The sequence below is a fragment of the Nothobranchius furzeri genome, chromosome 10 (assembly GCF_043380555.1).
Source record: "Nothobranchius furzeri strain GRZ-AD chromosome 10, NfurGRZ-RIMD1, whole genome shotgun sequence".
In the NCBI taxonomy this organism is placed as follows: Eukaryota; Metazoa; Chordata; class Actinopteri; order Cyprinodontiformes; family Nothobranchiidae; genus Nothobranchius; species Nothobranchius furzeri.
Genome location: NC_091750.1, coordinates 54,836,168 through 54,856,365, shown reverse-complemented (window position 1 = coordinate 54,856,365; position 20,198 = coordinate 54,836,168). Strand labels below are relative to the sequence as shown.

Here is a 20,198-nt window from a genome sequence, read left to right as displayed (position 1 = left end):
TAAAGCCGGACAGGTTATTTTTGACTGTCTGCTCTTCTTGCAACAACTTTAAAACATCCGACTGTACAGTATGGGTGCAAATGACCAGCGTGATTTTGGACTTAGAAAAAATTTTGCTGACATACAGGGCGCTGCAGTCTGCTTTCAGCACATTTCCTGCATGTTTTAGACCACGAGCACAACTGTTTTAATTAATGTACTAATGAATTATTCCTGTAGACACTAATGAAGACTGGGGACACATTTCAGCTGTTAGATTAAGGTGTTGAAAAGACGTATGCACAGCGAGGTGATAAGTTTTGCTTTCAGTTCTACAAATGGACACTAGGTGGTGCTAAAAGCAAGCCAAAATGGTCTAGTTCCCCTAGTTGATGTATCGCAGCTCAGGGTTGGTGGGGCAAGCCCGGCAAGGCAGCATCTGTGGACGTTAAACTAGTCTGTTATGGAGCCCACCAAACTTTACATGAAGTTCAAACGGTAAAATTGACTTGACTTAAAAACAAAGTGTGACTTGGGTCATTCTTTAGTTCATTTCAAAGTTAAAGCCTAGATTAACATTTTTCAGCAACTAAAACCGACTTCATGTACATTTAGAAACAATGACATAAAAAAGAAAGCATGTAAATATTGGTCTAGAAGACATTACAGGACTACAAATTGATACACACATATCTTTTATGTTACTCATTTGCTGCAACTATTTCAACTTGAGCTATACGTGTAACAAAATAGCGTGCTTCTTTCAAAATGCTCTAATTTTGATACTGAAATGTCCTTTGGTAATTATTATAATATTAACTTTGTCATATTTCGGAACCACGGCTGAATAAACTGCTGCAACTGCCACAGACCTTCATGCCGTTACAAACCTAAACCAGTATTGGTTTGAATCAGGATCTTTCATTTTTCTCTTGTGCAAAGAACATTTAAAACCCAGATTTCAATTTATTTGCCACAAGCACATGCGAGTGTAATCAATATTCACAAGTCAATAAACTGTAGAGCAGCACGTTCAATCTAGCTGCTGAATTGGGATCAGACACAGCAATGGCAGGGAAGCAGTAGCATAAATTGCCCCTAATTTCCAGTCGCACATACATGCACATGAAGCACGGCATGTCCAATGTTTCGATTATTTATTGGTAAATAGGATCAGCCATTGTTACCTAGCATTAAAAACTCACTGTGTTCCCAGTGATGTTTTCAGAACAGTGTGGTTTTCTCAGGCCCTTGGGAGCTTCTGCTTCTAGCCAACCACACTGGCTTCTAATAAGACATTTGCATGCCCAGGACACATTCTGTTCCTTCTAATCGGATGAGTCGAATGGAGGACCACACCTGCCACCCCCACCCACCTCTCCCCCGCCCACTGCCCAGCTTCTTTACCTTTCTTTTTCTGGTTGTTGGTTCAAACCAACTCTGTATTTAAACTAAGCTGACATGATTTAAATTAGCCATCAAACATTTTGAACCACCTTGAGAATTTTTTTAAATTACCTTTAAAAACACAAAACCCCGCCTCTAATCAAGTCAATGACATCTACTGTCCTCAGTATGAGTCAAGAAGGGCTTCCTACCCCCTTTCTAATTTATTAAGCAGGGTTCACAAAGAAACCCCCCTCCCCTCCCCAGCCAGAAACCATATGCAGGGAGTTACCATGTATAGGATCAGCTATCGAGTTCAGGCTTCAAGTTTCCAGAGTGGCTGTTAACCTGCACTTTGACCCCTTACTCCCTACTCTTGCAAAACGTGATGAAGCTCACTGTTTTTAACTTCTCTATACTGGGATCTGAGGAAGTGATAACTTCCAAAAGAATTAACTTGATCAGAAAGTGATCAAATACTGTTTGACAAAAGTTTGCATAAAGTTGGGATTGTTTGTAAAAAAAATATTTCATGCAAGAGCTCCCATGTAATCTTTTTGGCTTCAAGTCTGTGTGATTCTAAGTAGCTGCAGGCATTCATTCCTGCTTAAAAACAAACAATTGTATTATATGAATAAAAATGCAAAAAAGTTTCATAATGTGAAAGTTTATTATAGCATGTATTTCATTATTGCTTTTTTTTAGACCAAAAACAATTGACTGTGGTTATGTTAGGAATCTATATCTGATTGTGTTGTTTTTGTTAACGTGCTTTGAGAAGGCAACATAGAGAAACAGGAAACGCAAAATCACACTGCGTATCTCATCTAGGGGACAACTAACAGCTCCCAAGTCTTAGCTCATAGGCCGACCCTAAAATAGCCGCTATTCCTCCCCGAGTGGCACTCTTCGTTTGGTTGCAGGAGAAATGAACGCAGGTTACGGTTCCTAGCCACCGAAATTCTACGCTCGGAGCTCAGAGGTGACACTTTTGACAGATTCCGCAGCAGACGGAGTTTCAGTGGGTAAAGGGGCGTTCACCGCTAAGTGCCAAACTAACAGCTAGTCAAGCTGGTCGAAAATTTCCGGAAATAAACAAGAAACTAAATGTAGATTATCAAAACAAAAGAAAAAACATTTCCATTTACAGAAGAAAGAACCAAGGTTTGTTAATAAATTCAATGTTGTCATGTCCAATACGCAAATATGTGTGGCTAAGTTTTTGTTTTATGACTGTAGGAAGAGATTATTAAGTGAATTTTACACATTTATTTTAAAATTATTTTATTCTGAAAATCTAAAGCGGAAGTATATTTCTTGCCCTAGCTGCCTTGTCTTTGCTTGACCAAATGACAGCCCTGCCTGAGTTTGCAGCTGAGCGGGGCAGAGCGCCTCGGCCGTATTATATAACTTTAAAAGTACTCGTGTGTTTTAATGGCGCAGAGGGCGACCATTTCTTCGCTATTTCTACGATTCAATGCGATGTAATCCCAGAAATTGCGACAAATTTTCCTCATTTTTTCCTTCTTGCCGGCGAGTCGCATTAAAAGTTGTCGACGGATCCCCGAACGGGCGCGCTCGGTGGACCTGGCGAGCGTCAGCAGCGACGTCGTTGAGCTTTAGTTAGAAAATATTGCGGAGAATGTTTTCCTACCCGAAGGAGGGAGACACAACAACGACGACAGCTGAGTTTTTCACCACACAACATCTGTGCAAGGAGAAGTGGGGCTGAGTCGTGGGCGCGAGCCAGTGGACCCTGCGTTATTTCACACATTTTCTGGTGTTTTCTTAAAAATAAAAATCTTTTTAGACCTAATTTGGACTGATGGGAGATGAACTAACTGATGGAGTGAATGCTTCTCTCACTACAGGTATGGACTATCAGGTGCTTCAACTTGTTTTCTTTCTGCGGGAGAAATATTGAGGTAAAAACTGGCAGTTGCGTCGAGAAGAAGGCCGAGGACGCTGCTGCGTGTACAGCGCCTGACAGCCACGCACCAAGAATGGCACAATTTACAAAAACACGCAACGGAAACTCGCTTTATGTAGGAGTTTTGATTAAGAAAGGGCAAACACCGCTGTTTCCCGTTTTACAGGCATGCGAACTAAATGCAGTTTCCTCTTCTAACCAACAGGTTACACTAATTCTGTAATGGTGGAAAAGTACAGTGAGAACTCAGGAAACCTCAAACTTTAAAGCTTCTCGTGACCGTCCGCCGCTGTATTTTCCGCCCATTATAAATATATATTTTTTAAAATAAAAACCAAGTTTCCAGCCTATAGAGCTGCCAATAACTCCAGTGGGCGTGGCTTTGAAACATTTACAAGAACATATTTTTTTTGTAAATGATCCATTTGGAAGCACCAACTTATAAACCTCAGCCTGGATTCAATAACAGAACCAGAATAAAAAAAAAGTGTTTAAAAAGCCTCACAAGTCAGATGAATGTAGAAAACCCTTTAATGGAGACAGTTTAAATATTAAAATAGATTTTTTCCCTCTAACTGCTTTATCATCTGAAACGGTTTTAACTGAATTTTCATTTAGCTTTTTCTTGCAAATAGAGATAGCCACCGTTCCCTGCAGCAAATACCCAGAGGCCTCTCAGTGGGTTAATCTCTTTCGACAGATGCGTGTTGTTGCACACATAACTTACTGTATAGGGGACTGTCAGCAGTTTCACTTGCAAAGCAAGTTATGCCTGGGCTTGTCTCTGCATTTCTTGGCTCTCAAACCAAATAGAGGTCACACAGAATAACTTGAGGATATTAGTCATTTCTTTCCTTTAGAAGCTGTGGGTTAAACTTTGGGTGATTTGTGCCTCTTCTGCCATGTTGTACCACTTGAGCTTCAGCGCTGCATTATAAGTGATTTGCTTGCTGTAATAGCAGTTTTTTTTTCATAAAAAAAAATAAAGCACTAGGTAAGAGCAGCAGAGGCTCGGCATATTGTACTTTTGAACTCTCCCATGAGCGATGAGATTTCAGGGCAGATGTTGTCACTTGCTAGCTTGTAAATGATCAATATTTCAGTGAGTTTCCTACTTTATTTCCCCCCTTCTCCCTTGCTTATATGTTCAACTCAACTGTGCTTTCTGTGTTTCACCTGCTCTGTGGTTGCTTTTTGGTTACAGAATGAAGAAATGGATCAGGGTGGACCAAAGCACAACGGTAATCAAAACAACAACCTGACATTTGGAGAGCTAAGAGCCGAAGTGGGCAGAGATACTCCTGGTTTACATCTTCAGTCTACAATGCATCTGCCTGGTCCCGGGACTCTGCCCCAGGGTACGCTGGCCCCAAACGGACGAGGCGGAACCAAAGACCAGGGGCAGCTCGGAGGCTTCTTTGATTCTCCTCAGCTCCGAGTCCCATTAGAAGGATCTGATAAGGAGGGTAAAAAAATGCCGATGCAGAAGCAAGACCCGGATATATTCAGTCTAACGGAAAACTTGCAGTTGTTTAACCAGAACATGTCTGATCTCAGCCAGACATCCACGTCGATCATCACCACCTCTGACACCTCCGTTTTGGGTAACCTCCCACTGCCTGACCTTTTTTCTCATCAAATCAAACAAGAGGGGAGTTTTTCCATGGATAAGGACATGGGAAATTACAGTGGACAAACAGGTGGTGGTCCTAGCAGTTTGGATGGCAGCAGCAATCCGCTAATGGATGACACGGAGATTTGGCAAGATCTTGACCTTTCCAGTTCGCTGCCAGAAATCAGTGCTTTCGACCTGGATTCAGAGGTGGCAAATTTGGATAGCATCCTTCATGAGAGCAGTGGCGGCGGCCGAGGAAGTTCCAACACCGGTTTGGCAAAGGAAACAAATGCCCTTTTGGGTAATAGAGAAAACTGTACTGCTGTGAATGGCACAGAGCAGCAGCAGCATCCGATGCACCAACGGCAGCCGCCCCACCACCTGGTGCAGCACCAGCTCCTGCCTCAACAGCCCTCTTCAATTCTCCCCGGTGTCGTCATCAAGGAGGAGAAAGATCCCGATTTCATCCACATTCGTACCCCCGGTGTGATCAAACAGGAGAGGCAGGACAGTGCTAGTTACTGCCAGTCGCAGTGTCTCCAGAGTGGCATGAGCTCTCTCCATGGTGGAGGAATGGGCTCCATGTCGTCTCCTATGGGTGTCGGTGCAGGACCTGCATACAACTACAGAGCTAATCCGGCCTCCTCGGTAAATCTGCCAGACCAGAAGCCTTTTGGCGCGTACTCAAATCTGCAACCAGTCGGGGAGAACTGGAAGAGATTTGGAGAGTCGTCTGGGATACAGAGCGGCAACGATGGCCTCTCATCTACGTCAGCTTTGGCAAATTTCCCCATCAGCTTCCCCAGGTGCGTTCAGAGGATTTACTCCTGCCTTGTTTTTGTTTGCTTTTGTATTTGCTCTTATTCACTGTGTGATTGACTTTGCATTTATGTGCTTTAAGGGGATTTGCTGTATTGTGAGTGCAGGTGAAAGACAACAATGAAGTACGCAGTCATTTAGACTCACTCTGGCTTAGTGCCACTTGTCTCACTTTAGTCAGTTTTAGTGTGGAAATACACTTTATTGACACTTTTGCAGTCTGACTTGGTGTTGCAAGAGACGTTTTAACACTGCTGGGGTGGAGGGCATCTGGTGCTTATCAACTACCTATGGGTCGACACAGTTAGGCACACATTCCTTAAGTTTATCCATATTGTGTCACATTCTTGGAATGCACTGTCTGAATTCTGGGAATGATTTATTGTATCTTTACAGGATCATTGTTAGAGGCTGGATGTAGGCTAAGGAATAATGCACAATTGCAAGAGTGGAAAAAAAGTGTTTTATTTTTAAAACATTTTTTCATTTGACTTGTGTTATTATTCTAATAATTGCTTAACTGCGTCTCATTCGTCATCTAATGTGTTAAAATCCACACATGTTGTATTTTTCCCAAGTTGTAGCTCTCAAAACAGGGTTATGGCAAGTTAGGCGAAGAAGTGGTTCCCATGTCAGCTTGCGGCATGGTCGAGTTTAAGGTGAAAGCGACTCGAGTGTGAAAGTTGCGTGCGTACGTGCAGCTCGGATGGGTCTGGTTGGCACGCCTCGGTTCTCAGCTTGGAAGTATCATCTGATCGAAACGGGAACGTTAAAAGATTTGGTTTTGTGGTCTGAATGTGAGCTGAAAGGTTGGGGGGGGGGGGGATCCATGTTAGGTAATTACGTGAGTCATTGTGTTCTTTCTCAAAATGGTATTGAGCCTCATGGTTCTGTTTGGTTTGAGACCTTTTAGATAAACATGGGGTTCAGCAGCTGTTGGCTCCTGGCTGTCAGGCAGTTATGTTCCCTTAGGCTGTTTACTGTTACACACACACACACACACACACACACACACACACACACACACACACACACACACACACACACACACACACACACACACACGGTCAGCGTATTTAAACTCTGTTCTCTAGGAGCTCTTTCAGTCGACCAAAGCAAGCTTTTCTACTCAAAATGACTGCTGTTCTACTAATTCTAACTTCCTGGTATGTTGGTCCTCGTTGTACCAGTGTGACACGCGATTTCATGCAGTTTTTTTTAAGTATGTGCAGAGCTACACCTTTTAGAGCATCTTAACATAGGGACACATCGACCCACCAGAGGACTGCTAAACAAACTGTTCCTATTTGTACTCTCATCTCATCAGGAGTTCCAAATTATCAATACAAGCCAAGTTTTTAAAATATTAAAGGTGCAACAAATGACTTTTGTTTGGATAAACCTTTTAAATGCTTAATAAGTAGCTTATTATAAGTAGTTGATCATTTTCAATGCAATTATGCATAAAAGACTGATTAAATGCAACATAAGGATGTTAGCTAGTGGACATTGATTTGTATTAAAGAATCCAAGATTAAATATAAGAAGGAAAATTTGTACTAATGTCTGATGTAAATAGTGTTGTCAAAAAAATCGATACCTAGATATAAATCGAGACTAAAAGTGGCATCTAAATTAGATATTCCATCCCTGTGATATCGATACTATGGACTATTATACACAGCCTTCTTCAAGTACACCGACACGCACGACAGCCAGATGCCGTAAAGCAGCCTCCGCCTCCCAGACAAACAGAAGAAGAAGACGCCGCATGGCTACATTGCAATTTCCCACGCGAGTTGTCTCCAGTCCAAGTTTTGTCTGCCAAATAAATAAACAAAAACATAAACAGCGAATTTGGGAGGCGCTTCACAGCCCAACTTAATTAGCATACCAAGTCCGATACGTAGTTGTATATTCACGCTTATGTGCTTAAAGGAAACTCCCGTTTATTGCAACCCGGACTTAATTTCTAGCATGCAGTATGTTTGTTTACTCACGCTGACAAGTTTGGTGCTACTTGGATTCCCCGGGGTATTTAGATCCATCGGCGAATCGCCATCAGTGTATATCCATATAACGGGTACGGACGGGCACCCATGGTGCAGCCTCGAAATAAGACATTATCTGCACCAAAACACATCTTCATGTCGAAAGGTTTTGTTAGGAATCATTAACGTGATTCCCCTGTTCGTTTGGAGCGGGTTTGGGATTTCTAGGCGTAAACAGACTAGCTGCGGCTAATTAACCGGCCCTTTTAATGACATCACTGCCGTGCGCCAATCTGTTTTTATTAAGATTACCAGTAGATGTACTTTTGTCCTACTGTGGAGAAATTAGTTTTCCCCCTTTATTGACCAACAGAGTTGTTCAAAAGTACAGAACAAAACATATGGCATTACATCTTATGACAAAAGTGCTACTTAAATAGAGTTTAAGCAGCAAAACATCACTCTGCAAATAGTGTATATATAGTGAGACAATTCATGATTTAAAGTGTTAACTTTCGCCAGTTTTTGTATGGACGTTTTAAAAAATGCTGATACTTGAAAGGTTTAAGCACTTTATACACTTAATTCTTAACATTTAATTTTTGCAATATAAATTGAGGAATGTTATTTTTTGAATAAACTTGTTCAATAAATTGGTGTTTGTAAATAGTATCGAAATCGAGTATCGAGTTTTTTTTCAAGTATCGAATCGAGTTTGAAATGTTAGTATCGTGACAACCCTAGATGTAAACATCTAAAGATGGTGTTTACAGTCAGAAATACTTCATTAAATCACGTAAGAGTCAAAAATATATTATATAACGTTTAAGTTTCAAAAGTGTGGCTGAAAAAGCAAGTCTTTAGTTAGATCTTGTAACTTAGCAACATTCTGTTATAAAATTGAGCCTCATCTGAGATGGCCTAGCAGTGTTTTAGGGCTTTGCAACACTATTCAAACACAGTCTGGCTGAAATGCGTAGCTTGGCTCAAACTTGCCGTTACATAACAAGTACGTAAATAGACAAAGATTTAATGTTTAATGCCTAAAACGACCTGAGTTTCTCAGAGGAGTCACGGAATTGACCCAAAATAATGTGATGCGTTGTCCAGTTTGAGTTTTTGAGTGAATCGCGTATTTTAATGTACTTCAGATAATAATAAATGACGAAATGAGTTGCTTTAATTTACTGATCTTCATGTCTAAGTTTAAAACTCTTCCTTTGTTATGACAGCTGGAACGATTTAAAACCTTCTCCGTTTCTGTGCTTCCTTCATCAGCGGTTCCCAGAGCAGGGTGTGTTTGCATTTCTGTTTGTGTCTATTCCGCCTGTGCCACGTGTACAGGCGTACAATCATGTGAGACTGCCTTTTTCTAAAGTCAATCAGTTTTCTTTCCCTCCAGCCTGTTCTGTCTCCATCAGCCCCTCCTTGGTGGTGGTGAAACGTTGGTTCCTCCACACTGTTTACAGTAATTCAGATGCGTTGTCTTCTTCAAAATGACTTCAAATCAGCTTTTCATTCAATTCTGAGTTGTGAATGTTTCAAAAAAGTTCAAGCAGTGGTCGTTGCTGGTGTGCACCACATTCTGGTGGTTGGAAACTAACGGGGGGGCCTGGGTCTGGCTGTTGGCTGTGTTTGCACACAAAATGCCTGCAGAGTCCAGTTGCATTCAAAGGACGACTCCTCCCTCTGCAGCGTAACTGAACAAACAGGTGGTGACAAACTTCCTTGTAGTGTTGCCAACTTTAATAGTTTGAGTCTGAATTTTCAGTTAACGTCCTGCTGCAGATTCATTTGCATCACATTTTTGATCGGTAATAATAATAGTTTAAAAAGTGTACTTTTAGAGTAGTTATCTACTTAATTCCTAAAAATGTCTTATTCCAAAGTTAAAATCCACTAGCAAAAGTACACAAATTAAAATAAAATCACAAGCACTGGTTTTAATTTGGTGGCAGTCATTAGACGTTTGAAAAGGGCCGTGGCTGCGGTTTTTATACAGTTAAATGGAACATTCACGGCTCAATACAGCAAAATAAATCTTCAGATAACAAACTGAAGAGAAACCGTTGTGGTACGTTCATCAAAACACGCTCACACTGTCACATAAAAGTTCAGACTTTGCTCTAAATTTCAATCTAATAAAACAAAGACGTCTTTTCTCAGACGTTTTTGGCATTTGGCAGGAAATAAACATGCAACATATGCTAATCATATTATTCTGTTATTTTTTTAATGAAACTTTTATAAAGTACATTTACATTTGAACAATAATCCAGAAGAAGCAGCTTTCAGCGGTGATGGATATAACCCCCTAGTGTTTAGTCATGATTGTTTCTTTTATGACCTGTCGTATTAAGTCTGGCTCGATTCAACACCGTTGCATATTTTCACATGAAGCAACATGTAAAAATTACAGCCAACTAAGATGTCATGTTCTTATTGGAAGTCAAGTACATGTTGGAGGTTTTGGTTTGAAATGAGCTAAAATTGAAACAAGAAACCCTTCCTTTAAATCCCATTTTCTTTTTTTTTGGGGGGGGGGGGGAGGGGGGGGACTTTTGTCTCGTTTTAAATAACGTTTGTACGTATTTGATCTTGAAAAAATGAAAACATTTCTATTTAACATATGGAGTTGACAACAATAACCAGACATGAACACAGTTTTGATTCTGTTTTTTCACTCTTGCTGGTGGGATAATCTTTCCATTGTAATCTCTTAAGATTTAAAACCTCAATCTGCATTCTTTGTGTTCGTGTTACTTTACTGCTAGGGCTACTTAGCACATTTTTACTTCTTTATTGACCTTTTTCTGTTTGTTTCAGTTTTCCATAAGATCCAAATCTCCACAGTCACAAGTTGGACTAAAGTTTTTGTGTCATTGATCTCCAGAGGGGTTTTCATACCTGATGTTACTGATCACCAACACTAATATGATATTTTCCATGTTGAAGAGTCCTCTTTGGAAACTTCACTAAATTCATATATAACCCTCTAGTGTTTTCAGGTCAAGTGCCTCCAAATTGCTCGTTAATGTACTGAAACCGGAATTGATCGCATATTGGTGTACTTGTTAAACCAGAACGAAGACTATATGCTCGTTTTTACTTCATCATGTAGCTAATCTTTTCTCTGACTGCCTTTGTCCCCCCACCCCCAGCCTTCAACCTTGGGGCGGTGTGTAAAGAATCTTTGAAGCAGGCTTTGGTTGGGGTCAAGGGTCAGAGAGCCAGAGAAGGTTGAGGCCTCTCAGCAGCCAAGCTGTTTCTTTTTTTAAGGTTGTTGTGGTGCCTGCCGGCCTGTTAGCCTGAGTTTAAGGTCCTGTGTGCATTTCAGGGTCTAACAAGGCACATGATGGATTTGGCGTTCACGCAGGGTGATGCCAGCCTTCTTGCTCTTTGCGGAAAATGCATAACAAACATTTAGCATGATGTAGTTTGTTGACACGAGTCTGTTACTCTCATAAGTAATTGCTACGGAGAACTTTGAACTCAACGGTCAAGTGAAAATCTCCTGCCTGTGCTGCCATGTTGTATTTTGGGAACATGGGGTTGAAAGTCCCGCCTTCTCTCTCTCTCTCTCTCTCTCTCTCTCTCTCTCTCTCTCTCTCTCTCTCTCTCTCTCTCTCTCACTCACTCACTCACTCACTCACTCACTCACTCACTCACTCACTCACTCACTCACTCACTCACTCACTCACTCACTCACTCACTCACTCACTCACACACACACACACACACACACACACACACACACACACATGTTTTTCAGACATCAAATATCTTACTAAACATTGGAAGTATTAATAAATGCTAAAGGGCGAGTTGCATTGGCAAAATATATGGTAGATCTTTCTAGTTAGAGCCCCATGGAAATTCATGTGTAAAGACTCCCTGCCCCCCAAATAAAAAAATATATATAAATAAATTCTCATGACATTTGAAGATAATTGCAACAACCTTCATTCTTTTTTGCTACAAACACAAAACCAAGTTAATGCTGAGGGCATCAAATTTTTATCCTACACACATCGCATATTTGTTTATTATCGTACATGCTGAATTCCTTATTAACATAGATTAAATAAGTTACTGAGTTTAATAATACAGATAGAAAATAATAATATAATGAAAGATTTTTGAAGTTCCACACATTTTGAACATACTAAGGTTGGGCAATATGGCCTAAAATCAATATCGCGATATATTGAGGATTTTACCTCATTTACGATAAGTGGACGATAACTTCAGGTATGCGCAGAAACAGAAGTTGTCCACTAGATGGGGCTGTCACATGTATTACATTGAGTCACAGTTGTCCGTGACTCAAGTGGTACAGCTTCTTAAAAGGACATGAATGTTGCTAATCTACACACACCTTTTTATTTTTTTAATTATCGAATTTAATGACATGGGAAAAATTATCTCGGTAAGAGTCAGAAATTTCGATAACGATAAATTTTCGATTAATTGCCCAGCCCTAGAACACACTATGATAAAATTTCTAACTGTGAAACCATGCGGCATGAGATGTTTTTTCATTTCCAGAATTATATCCCAGTGGCTCACATTAAGGGGGACGCTTCTTAAAAATTATACTGCTGCAAGCTGGTAGGGACCATTTCATTATATTTGGGCTTTAAGCTCCAAGCTGTGATGCCCTGTCTCGTTATTATAAATATTGGTGTTTAAGCTGTGATCTGATATGTCTGGAGTGAGCATCAAAATAGCACTGACCGGCTTCACTCACTTCACAAATGGATGATTGAACTTATTACCGGACATTTGGCAGCGGAAACAGGAATTGTCGGGTCTGAAGACTGAAGGCGGCTCTGCCCATTCTGTTCTCTTCTTTTTTCTTTATCATACTGTATTGACAGAGGGTTGTGTTGATTCTCCTGTGCTGTAAATACTACATGGGGCCTGTGGAAGATATTTCTAAGAAATAAACAGTCCAGCACTAATAAAAATCGCTTGTTAATTGTTGCAAAAAATAAATAAAAAATCTGCCAGCAGCGTCTTCTCACAAAAACCCAGAAAAGTCTTGTTGATAGAAACGTGCATGCTCTATAAAAGTACACCTCAGGGTTTTCCACAGGAAATAGGTTTTGTGGAGGTGTTGGTGGAAGCTACGTCCCCTCTTTCTTCTCTGCCTACTTTGCCTTCTCGCACAAAAAGTCCCCAAACCTAGTAACCATCAATATGTGTTGCTGTCTCTCCCCACCACCCCCAAAAAGATGTTTAATGACTCAAAACTCTGATTTCAGTCATTTAATTTGAGAAATAAATGAAATGAGCTATCCATTGCACATCTCATCCATTCTAAATGGTTTATTTGGTCTCCATCTACAGCTCGTCCGCTGCAGAAACAAGCACTGGAACATTCATAAATTCCATCCCTATGTTGCTGCAGTCTAAGACAAATAGTAGACCTCAGTGCCAAAGTTACAACTGCCTTTACAGTGCGTGTGTATCATCAAGCCCCATAAATTCTCAACGTGAAAAAACTTGTTTTTTTGTTTTGTGTTGAGTCAAGTAAGGGAATTTCCTTTTATATAAAACAACAATCTGCCTTTACTTGGATGTATCTTTTGGTTTGTGCTTGCTACTTTGCTGTTGTTTGTTTCAACACCGTCTGCCTGAATGTGGGTCAGGGGAGCGTCTGCAACCATCTTTAAGGCATTCCTTTCGACTCAGCAGGAAGGTTGCTAATCTGCTGGACGAATACGAATGTTTTCTTACTTACCCTCTCATGGTTTCGTGTTGCGCTAAAGGAAAACCAGTCAGGGTGTGTCGAGGGTTTGACAGCCAAAGTTCATGGATCACTGTTGGTTCGTGTGTTTGCTTTCAAACAGTAGAAGTGGGACACATACTGAAGGAGTTTGTTTAAACATTAAGTCAACTTGTAACTTTTGGTTCTGTTTAAACTGGACTGATAACTTGAGGGAGTATTATTTTTATCAGTCTGTGGTTTAAAAAAAAAGAAGCACTTTTTGAGCAGATTTCTGTATTGTTTGCATACAATCTCCTATAATTGCTGTCAGTCTCAACAAATGGAGCCAGAGTCTGGATCCGATCTAGATTATTATGTTCTTTCTATTGCTCCCCTGCTGCTCGCCAAACAAGTGTTAAAGAGTTTTCGAGCTACGTGATTGCTGTTGGCAGTGTGACCAGGTTACCACGGAGACCTTCAGTAGGTGGGGGTCACAGGTCCAAGCGTCTCAGGAAGCAACATCTCACCTGTAGAATGAGGGCAACTTCTATCAGTTATGGTGGCTAAAGTCAAACCTGGAATCCATGCACAGCTGAGGTGCAAATACAGTTGCTTGTGACAGATGAGCTGATTACTTGATAACCTTTTTCTCTAAATTTGGAATAGTTTTGGCATAATGGGAAATAAAGACATTTTATTGCTTTGCATGAATTCAGGCTGAACTGTGTATGGTTTTAATTCTGAAATTTTCTTTAGGATTGTTTTGTATGTTTTGCGGTCTCCTGTAATGACAAGATGACCCCAAAATACTACAAACATTTGCTTACTGGAGTAAGACTGTTGGTGTCAAAATTACAGGAAAATATGCTAATTTTGTTTTTATCAAACTGAATTTGTTCTTTTTCAAGAAGTTTAAAGTATAACTGTGCAACATGAGGACAATTGCAATAAATGTTTGTATCATGCAGAATTCTTTATTTCCAAGTTAGACTCTGTACCAAGCCTCCATAATTCTGCAGGAAACATGAAGCCAAAAAGGAAGTGGCAAAAATTGCAGTTCCACCCTCATCCGCTAGGGTCTGGCAGCAGAAGAGAGTCAATCCTCATTGACCTCCATGTTAAAGATACCAAGTTCGCAGCAGAAATAAACATGTTTACAGCCTGGTTCAAAAAAACCATTTTAGGTTTAATAGATCTAGTTTACATTAATGCCAACTCTGATGAAGTTTTTCGTAACTCTTCTGTTCAAGTATATTAAATGCTTAAAAATCTGAATAATTAATGAGCATCCAATGGGCCATTCCCATCTGTACCGGGTCGGCCCGGGCCGGGTAGCCCCAGTTGGCCCCAGCTTTCACACATCCTTGCCTTAAGCCCATGTGGGCTGATTCTACCCACCAATCAGAGGCTTGCTCTAATGGAAGGTGTGAATTTGCTGTCAGCCGTGGGTGTGTTTGCCCTGGTCGGCCTGAAGCAGACCCCTTCGAGAAGAGGGCTGAGAATGAGCCTTGGTTGGCCCGGAAAAATACCAGGCCACCCAGATATGTAAACAAGCTACGCTTCCCGGCCCAGGCCGACCCGGTGCAGATGGGAATGGCCCAATAGTGCAGTCAATAACCACAGATTGCCCTTCTGTCCAATTTATTTCATGATTAACATCCAAACACGAACACACAGAAAAAAATCAAAAGTTCAGAGAGTCGAAATGGCCGAACATCTACTAATGGGAGACTTTGGCCCAGGCTCAGGCCTAGCTCTGAAGTCACTTGCGGCTGTTCCTGGAGCAGCCGGGCCGGCTTCGAAGCGAGCTATTTTTGTTGATGCTACTTCAGTTTTGAGACGTTTTGAGACGCTCAACTGCATTTTTCTCCCTGAAAACACCCAGGAAAAACTCTGTTAGCTTTGGGTTAGTATGTAGCTAATGTCCCACTGATCTCCGGCCCCCAGAGAAGGGACTATCAACAACGGCGGACATGCGGATCTTTCACCACAGTGAACCAGCAAAGCCCGAAATCCTCTGTCAGCATACGTAGTTATGATTTTGTTGCTAAGCAGGCCGGAGGTGCCTTTACTTTAGAGTTGCTCTACTGCGTTTTTCTTGCTGAAAACGGCCAGAGAACTCTGTTACCTTTGAGTTAGCATGTAGCTAGTGTCCCGCTTATCTCCAACCGTGGAGTAAGAGCTCATGTAAAAGGCCACGACACCCGGTTACAAACGCAGCGTTCTGAGGCTCACATATTAGATCTCCACAGGCGATCAGCATGACTACAGCCTCGCACTGGAGCCAGTCTGCCATGCGGATGGGCTACCTCGGTCCAAGGAGCCCTTCTTAGCTTCCTGGGTTAGCCAAGTTAGCTAGTAGCTACACTTGTTCATTTGTTCCAAATGCAACAGCCCCACCCTTAGCCCCACCTATTTTCCCATTTTTGGATTGTCTGGGCATGACGGGACATGTCCAGTTTATATGTCGCTGCTCTGTACACATGTTGCCGGGGATCCCACAAAATGAAGACATTCTTTTTACTGTTCCACACAAAAGTGAAGATAAAGGGAACCAGAAACGCTTCTTTCTAAAACTCTGACCAAAGTTGAGATTTGCCGCATTTGCTTGTGGACATTAAAAAAACGAATTCTGATTTTTGCCTGCAACAAAAATGTTCTGACATCACATGTGCGACCTGTGTTTAGCTACACAATTATTGCACTTTGTAGAAGACCACAGGCAAAGAACAATGTGTGTTTCACTGAAAAAAACCTTTTAAAATCTTATTTCTGATTATAATCGGTCACTGAGTTTTTCATGCAAACTGAACCTGAAACTAGTCTCCTACACCTCTCCTGCATTAGCTTCTGAGAGAAAATAGTGAAATTCTAGGATTTGAAAAGCCTGATATATCTACCCCACACTGTCACTTAACTCATTCACTGCCAATGACGACTAAAGTAGACGTTTGCATTTTTTTTTTTACTGTGTGGGCATCGGAACGAGCCCCCACACCATGAGAACAAACATCTCAGCTCTAAAGCTGATATTCATCCGCATACGTCACACGTCACGTAAGCAGAAAATCCATGTGTTAGGAGATCGTTTTAGGCCGCTGCTGTAAAAAAAGTGAGGTGCGAACCGGAAAAGCGTCTGCCGATCACGATTCAACAACGGATTATGAAAGAACGGATAACGCTTGAAACGTGCGGATTCTTCCTGATGTAAGAGGTGAGTCTCTGTTTTGGTTGTTTTGGCGTCTACATCATCCTAGCGCGCAACTTTCTGTGACTTAAGAAAACTGTAAAAACGGTGAGAAATGCTGGCAGCGAAGGGCTTTACGGATCAGGAAACGGCCGGCATCGAATGAGTTAACATTCATGGATTAACCCATCATGACTCACGACAGGGAAGGTTGTTGTTGGTTTAGTGTCCAAGAAGAAACAGTGGGAAATGTCTCGGCTAGTAGAAGCTAACCGTTAGCATTAGCAACTCCACCGCACTGCAGAGCTCTTCAGGCTTCTGATATATGTGCAGATAAAACATCAACTCTGTAAAGAAAAAATAGTCAGTAGTAGAGTTGCGTTTGCTGGTATCCAATCCAAGGTGAGATGTCCAAATATTAGAAAATAAAAATTAAGCTCAGCTCTGATCTACTCGTTTCTGAAAAATGTTGACCAGATCTTTGTTTCCACAGAGTAAAACTTCCTTTCATTCATACTTGAAACTATCACAAAATGTGTTGATCAAATGAGTGTTCAACACCTTTAAAGATGGTTACCACCTAGTCATTCCATGCCCAAGGAATGTTTTTCAGCACAGACGTTGATTATTTGGGGAACCACTGCCCCCTACAGGTTTGGCATCTCTACGGTTGCAGTTTTTTCTTGTTGAAACCGAGGTGGTGTTTTTTTTTTATATCCTAGATGGGTGGGAGAGTTTTTTTAAAAAGCAGCTTCATGTGTACATGACCTCAGTCAACAAAGTGTCTCGGTTATTCTCAGGCTACTTGTTTTAAATGCAATTTTGGCACCAAGCTTTCCCAAAATCGGCTACAATTCTTGTACTACTTTTTAAAACCAAACTCTAACAGCATGAGAAAGAAGTCCACGCAACACCGATGAGAAAGTTGACAACCCTCATGAACATTGTAAACTTCTTCCAAACCTTCAATTTCTTTACTTGCCCTCGTTTTAAATACAAACTGTGATTATTAAAACAATAACAAAATAATTATTTGCAAAAAATAGTTTACTATTTCAGCTTCAATTATTTTTGCTTTTCATTTATGCTTTTCAGATTCTGATAAATGGAGATTTAATGGACAGTGAACGTTTTTGTTGAATGGAAAATCTCAAGTTTTAGGAAGGTGTTGAAGGTTTAAATTAGGTGAAAATTATTTGGCATTAATAATCCATTTGCAATCTTCTGCTGATGTACTAATATAAACTAAAAAAGAAGCTTATTAGAGCTTTCAGGCTTTTAGTTGGTTGGTGTAAAGAATCATTTATCCTTGAAAACCTGGACAATCAAAATCTGTCAGGGTTTCTGTTAAATACATTGTTTTCCTGTATTCTACTTTGCTTATATAATTTCTTTCAGATGAGAGTGCACAATGATGAACATCTGCAGAAGTAAAACGGGTCTTTCTGGTTATAGATCCCTGTCTTCTGCTGCCACCAGACAGCATGAGGACTTTGTGCCGTAGGCCTGATGAATGATTTACCTAAGCAAGGTTACAGCGTAGTTTGAGGCGAGCGTTCACCAACTGGAGCTTTTATTCCGACTCATATTTGATGTAATTTTATGATCCGTGTCGTTTGATTTGAGGAAAAATGTGCTAATGGGCTAATTTACCAAGCTGTTTCAGCACGGGTCTCACCCTGGTTGACCCCAGTAAAATACTTCTTCTCAGATGTCTGCTGACTGACCACCTCCGCTTGCTTCAGCCAGTTTCTGAAAATAAAACACCTTATTGAAATGAAATCTCAAAGAGCAGAGCACTTTACTTTTCATCCAACAAGACTTTTGTGTTTGTATCCACGACATCGGCTACAGCAGCTTGAATGATTGGTGGTTTTTCTACTATTTAATATTCTTTCTCTTTATGTTTTCCAGACATTTTGTTTCTCATTCAAAGAGTGTTCTCGGCTCAAACAGAAGAGCCCAAAGTACAAAGGTTTTAGACAGCAGTGAGATCATTGTTGAGGCAGGTTAGCTCTCGTCTTGTTTGAGACAGGTGTAAAAAAAAAAGACATCTTTGTCAAAACAGAACAAAAAACAGCATTAAATGAAGGAAATATAAAGTTTCAATGCTTTGGAACACACAAAAGAGCTCCGAATCTGATCCCCACTCTGTTTCACTGCAACTCTTGCCTCCAGGCCTTCAACCAAAACATCTCACTTGTGGACCAAGACAACAAAGACGCCAACGGCCTTCTGGAGGGAGGGAAGGGAGTTGTTTGGTAACTCTGCTCGCATCAACAAAGCTCTCTCTGCTGTCCAAAAGCTTGATGCTTTGCACTTTTCTGCTTCAGTTGGGAAATGCCTTCCAGAAAATTCCAGTTGTTAGATTTTGTCCTGAACACTTGATCATGGATGACGAAAAACAAAATTAACAATAGAACCTCAGTTATGGCTTAGTTTAATACATTGATATTATTGCAATCTTTACTAAACCAGTTAGACTGAGTTTATTTTATTTATTTTCACTACAAGATGTGTTTATTTGTCAGGGAGTACTGACTGACCTTTGAACCACTATTCTGTCATGCTTTAAAATAGTTGCTCTTCTGTGTCCATAGCTCGTCTATTTTCAGCTGTGCCACTGATAACGCCAGGCCAGGCCACTATTTTTAAGTCTTTTAGTTTGTGATGATGATTGTCACTGTTGTAGGTTGCAGTATATAGCTGCTTAGGGTTTTTATTCTACAGAAATACCAGAAACAATGACACGTGGTTCAAAATTCTTAGTTGTATTTTCTTAGGAATGCTTGATATTTGCTTTTTTTTTATCAATATCCCGATATTGTTTATTCTTCATTTCCAATTCCAATATAAACCGATACCGATATATGCTACGTCCCCCCCCCCCCCCCCCCCCCCCCATAAAAGAAGAAAAACTAAAACATTTTAGGTCACTAACATCACATCTCCCACCCACCCATCCATCCATCCATCCATCCACCCACCCACCCTTGTCTGCTTATCCGGGGTCGAGTCATGGGGGCAGTAGCTTAAGAAGGGAGGCCCAGACTTCCCTCTCCCCAGCCAATTGGGCCAGCTCCTTCAAGGGAATCCTAAGGTGTTCCCTGGCTAGCTGTGAAACATAGTCTGTCCAGCGTATCCTGGGTCTTCCTTAAGGTTTCCTCCCTTGTTGGATGGAAAACCTCACCAGGGAGGCAAACCTAAATAGATGCCCTTGCCACCTCAACTGGCTCTTCTTGATGTGGAGGAGCAGCGGATCTACTCCAAGCCCTTCCCGGAAGACCGAGCTTCTTACCCCATCTCTAAGGAAGAGCCTAGACACCCTGTGGAGAAAACTCATTTCGGCCGCTTGTATCCGCAATCTTATTCTTTCGGTCACTACCCAAAGCTCATGACCATAGGTAAGGGTAGGAACATAGATCGACCGGTAAATCAAGAGCTTTGCCTTCAGGCTCAGCTCTCTCTTCACCACGACAGACCGGTACAATGCCCACATCACTGCAGATGCAGCAACAATCTGCCTGTCAAAGTTAGATCTTTTCCCTATACATGAACAAGACCCCGAGATACTTAAA

General features: G+C 41.1%; 1 protein-coding gene across 2 annotated transcripts in view; it reads left to right on the top strand.

Moving 5' to 3' along the window:
• Nucleotides 1-2,988: 2,988 nt before the first annotated feature.
• The window catches only part of LOC107386710 (glucocorticoid receptor), a 78,624-nt gene continuing 61,414 nt past the window's right edge, over nucleotides 2,989-20,198 (top strand). For both annotated transcript variants that reach the window (XM_015961278.3, XM_015961277.3), the window contains exons 1-2: nucleotides 2,989-3,236; nucleotides 4,500-5,716. In XM_015961278.3, the coding sequence (XP_015816764.3) occupies nucleotides 3,219-3,236; nucleotides 4,500-5,716 (1,235 nt within the window). In that variant the 5' untranslated portion in view covers nucleotides 2,989-3,218. The remainder of the gene's footprint in view (nucleotides 3,237-4,499; nucleotides 5,717-20,198) is intronic.